The 2537-nt window shown below is 69.8% G+C and overlaps 1 protein-coding gene across 1 annotated transcript; it reads right to left on the bottom strand.

Annotated features, from left to right (window-relative positions):
- Positions 1-3: 3 nt before the first annotated feature.
- On the bottom strand, positions 4-2449 carry LOC107199560 (intercellular adhesion molecule 5-like; the record flags this gene model as incomplete). Its single annotated transcript, XM_015616879.1, has 6 exons — positions 2254-2449; positions 1796-2107; positions 900-1178; positions 530-808; positions 214-456; positions 4-113 (listed from the first exon to the last, which is right to left on the bottom strand). Coding segments are annotated over exons 1-6 (1419 nt in total), but the record flags the coding sequence as incomplete, so codon positions are not given.
- Positions 2450-2537: the final 88 nt, after the last annotated feature.

Raw genomic sequence — 2537 nt, 5'->3', positions numbered from 1 at the left:
GCAGCGCGTGCTGGGCGCGGGGTCCCCATCGGCGCGACACTCCAGCTGCCTCCGCTGTCCCTCCAGCCACACCCGGCGTGCCGGACACCCCGACTCGGACATCGTGGGCTCGTCTTGGGGACAAGGGACACACACACACACAGAGAGAGAGGACACACGGTCACCCCGCGGGACCCTCCGGTGCCGCGGTGCCACCCCCGGTGCCACACTCACACTCCACTCTCACGGTGACGCGGCGGCTCCGTGTCCCCAAGGCGTTGGTGGCGTTGCACAGGTAAATCCCGGCCCGGGCTCGGGTCACCGGTTCCGCCTCTCCGGTAGCCACGGGCGCTCCGCGCCGGCCGCACACCACGGTGGGCTCGGGGTTGCCGGTGGCGAGGCACCGGAGCGCCTCCCGCGTCCCCCGCAGCCACGTGCGGTTCCCGGGGCAGCCGCCGGCCGGGAATTCCGGGAGATCTACGGGGATAAACCGGGATTTTGGAGCGGGGCCAACCGGGACCGGAGGGGCGGCGGTGGGTGCGGCACTCACAGAGCACCTCCAGCCGAGCTTCGGCCTCTTTTGTCACCTCGCTGTCGCCCACCGCCAGGCTGGAGCGGCACCGGAACCGGCGGCCGTTGTCGTGGCGCCGGGCCGGTACCGTGAGGTTCAACCGGGGCTGCGGCCCCTCCGCCAGGACCCGGCCGTGGGTGTCGCGGAGCTGCAGCCGCGCCGAGGGAGGCTCGGTGGCCCCGGTGCGACAAGTGACGGTCACCTCGCTGCCCGCAGCGGCAGAGGCCGGGCTCAGCTCCAGGACGGGCGCTGGGAATCCTGCGGGAATATTCCATGGATTCCCAGAGGGGTTTTTTTATTTCCCCCCAAGGGTTTCTCCCCGGTCGCCGCCCGTTCCTCGCCGCCTTACGGTAAACGTGGAGCTGCCGCCGCGCCGTCCTCGCCGCCGTGGCCACCGCGGCCGTGCAGCTGAGGAGCCGCGGGCCCGGGAGGAGCGGGGCCAGCTCGGTGCTGGCTGTCACCGTGTCCCCGGTGACCGTCACCGTGAGGTTCAGCGGCTCCCGGTCCAGCGAGGCGGTGACGCGGGTGTCCCCGGCAGGGAAAGCGCCGGGGATGCGGCAGCTGGCGGTGACAGCGGCTCCGGCCTCGAGGATTGAGGGGACCTGGAGCTGAGGAGGCTCCGGGAGAGCTGCGGGGACACCGCGAGGGGGAGGCGGTGGCACCGGGAGGGGACAGCACCACAAAATCCAGAGCGACAACACCCCAAAATCCAGAGAGACAGCACCCCAAAATCCAGAGCGACAACACCCCAAAATCCAGAGAGACAACACCCCAAAATCCAGAGCGACAACACCCCAAAATCCAGAGACAACACCCCAAAATCCAGAGACAGCACCCCAAAATCCAGAGACAGCACCCCAAAATCCAGAGACAACACCCCAAAATCCAGAGAGACAGCACCACAAAACCGGGAGCACCGGGAGGGGGAACACGGTGACATCGGGAGGTGACACCACCCCAAAATCCAGAGCACTGAGGTGACACCGGGAGGTGACACCGCCCCAAAACCCGGAGCACCGCGAGAGGGGACACGGTGACACCGGGAGGTGACACCGGGAGGTGACACCACCCCAAAACCCAGAGCACTGAGGTGACACCGGGAGGTGACACCGCCCCAAAATCCAGAGCACCGGGAGGGGGGACACGGTGACACCGGGAGGTGACACCGGGAGGTGACATCACCCCAAAACCCAGAGCCCCGGACCGGACCCCGGTGGCCGCGGGGGACCCGAGGCCGCCACTCACCGAACACCGAGAGCGTGACGGGGACGGCGGCTCTGGCGAAGAGCGGCCCGTGTGGCCTGAGGGACAGCTCGGCGTGGCAGGTGACATCCTGGCCGTGGTCACCGCGGGTGGCGGTCAGCAGGTGACTCACGGCCACGCTGGCGCTGCCCTCGGTGTCGCCGAAGCTCTCGGTGCGCAGCGTTTCGGTTCCGCGCCGCAGGGTCACCGTCAGGTTCCGCAGCGGTGCCACCTCCAGCACGCGACACGTCAGGTTCCGGCTGTCCCCAACTGCCACCGCCGCCACCGGCTCCAGCAGCACCCGCTGGGGCAGCTCTGGGGGTGACACGGGGGTCACCGCGGGTGTCCCCAACCCCTCCGGAGGTGACACGGAGGTCCCCCGGCTGTCCCAAATTCCCTCGGGGGCAACACGAGGGTCCCCCGCCTGTCCCCAGACCCCTCGGGTGTGACACGGGGGTCACCGCGGGTGTCCCCAACTCCCTCGGGTGTGACACGGGGGTCACCGCGGGTGTCCACAACCCCCTCGGGGGTGACACGGGGGTCACCGCGGGTGTCCACAACCCCCCCGGAGGTGACACGGGGGTCACCGCGGGTGTCCACAACCCCCCCGGAGGTGACACGGGGGTCACCCCGGCTGTCCCCAACCCCCTCGGCCATCTCTGGCTGTCACCCCACCTGTCCCCATCCCCTCGGGGGTGACACGGGGGTCCCCCCGGCTGTCCCAAATTCCCTCGGGGGCGACACG

Source organism: Parus major, unplaced genomic scaffold, assembly GCF_001522545.3.
Source record: "Parus major isolate Abel unplaced genomic scaffold, Parus_major1.1 Scaffold1061, whole genome shotgun sequence".
Lineage (NCBI taxonomy): Eukaryota > Metazoa > Chordata > Aves > Passeriformes > Paridae > Parus > Parus major.
The sequence above is the reverse complement of the archived record's forward strand: the minus strand, read 5'-3'. Positions and strand labels throughout refer to the sequence as shown.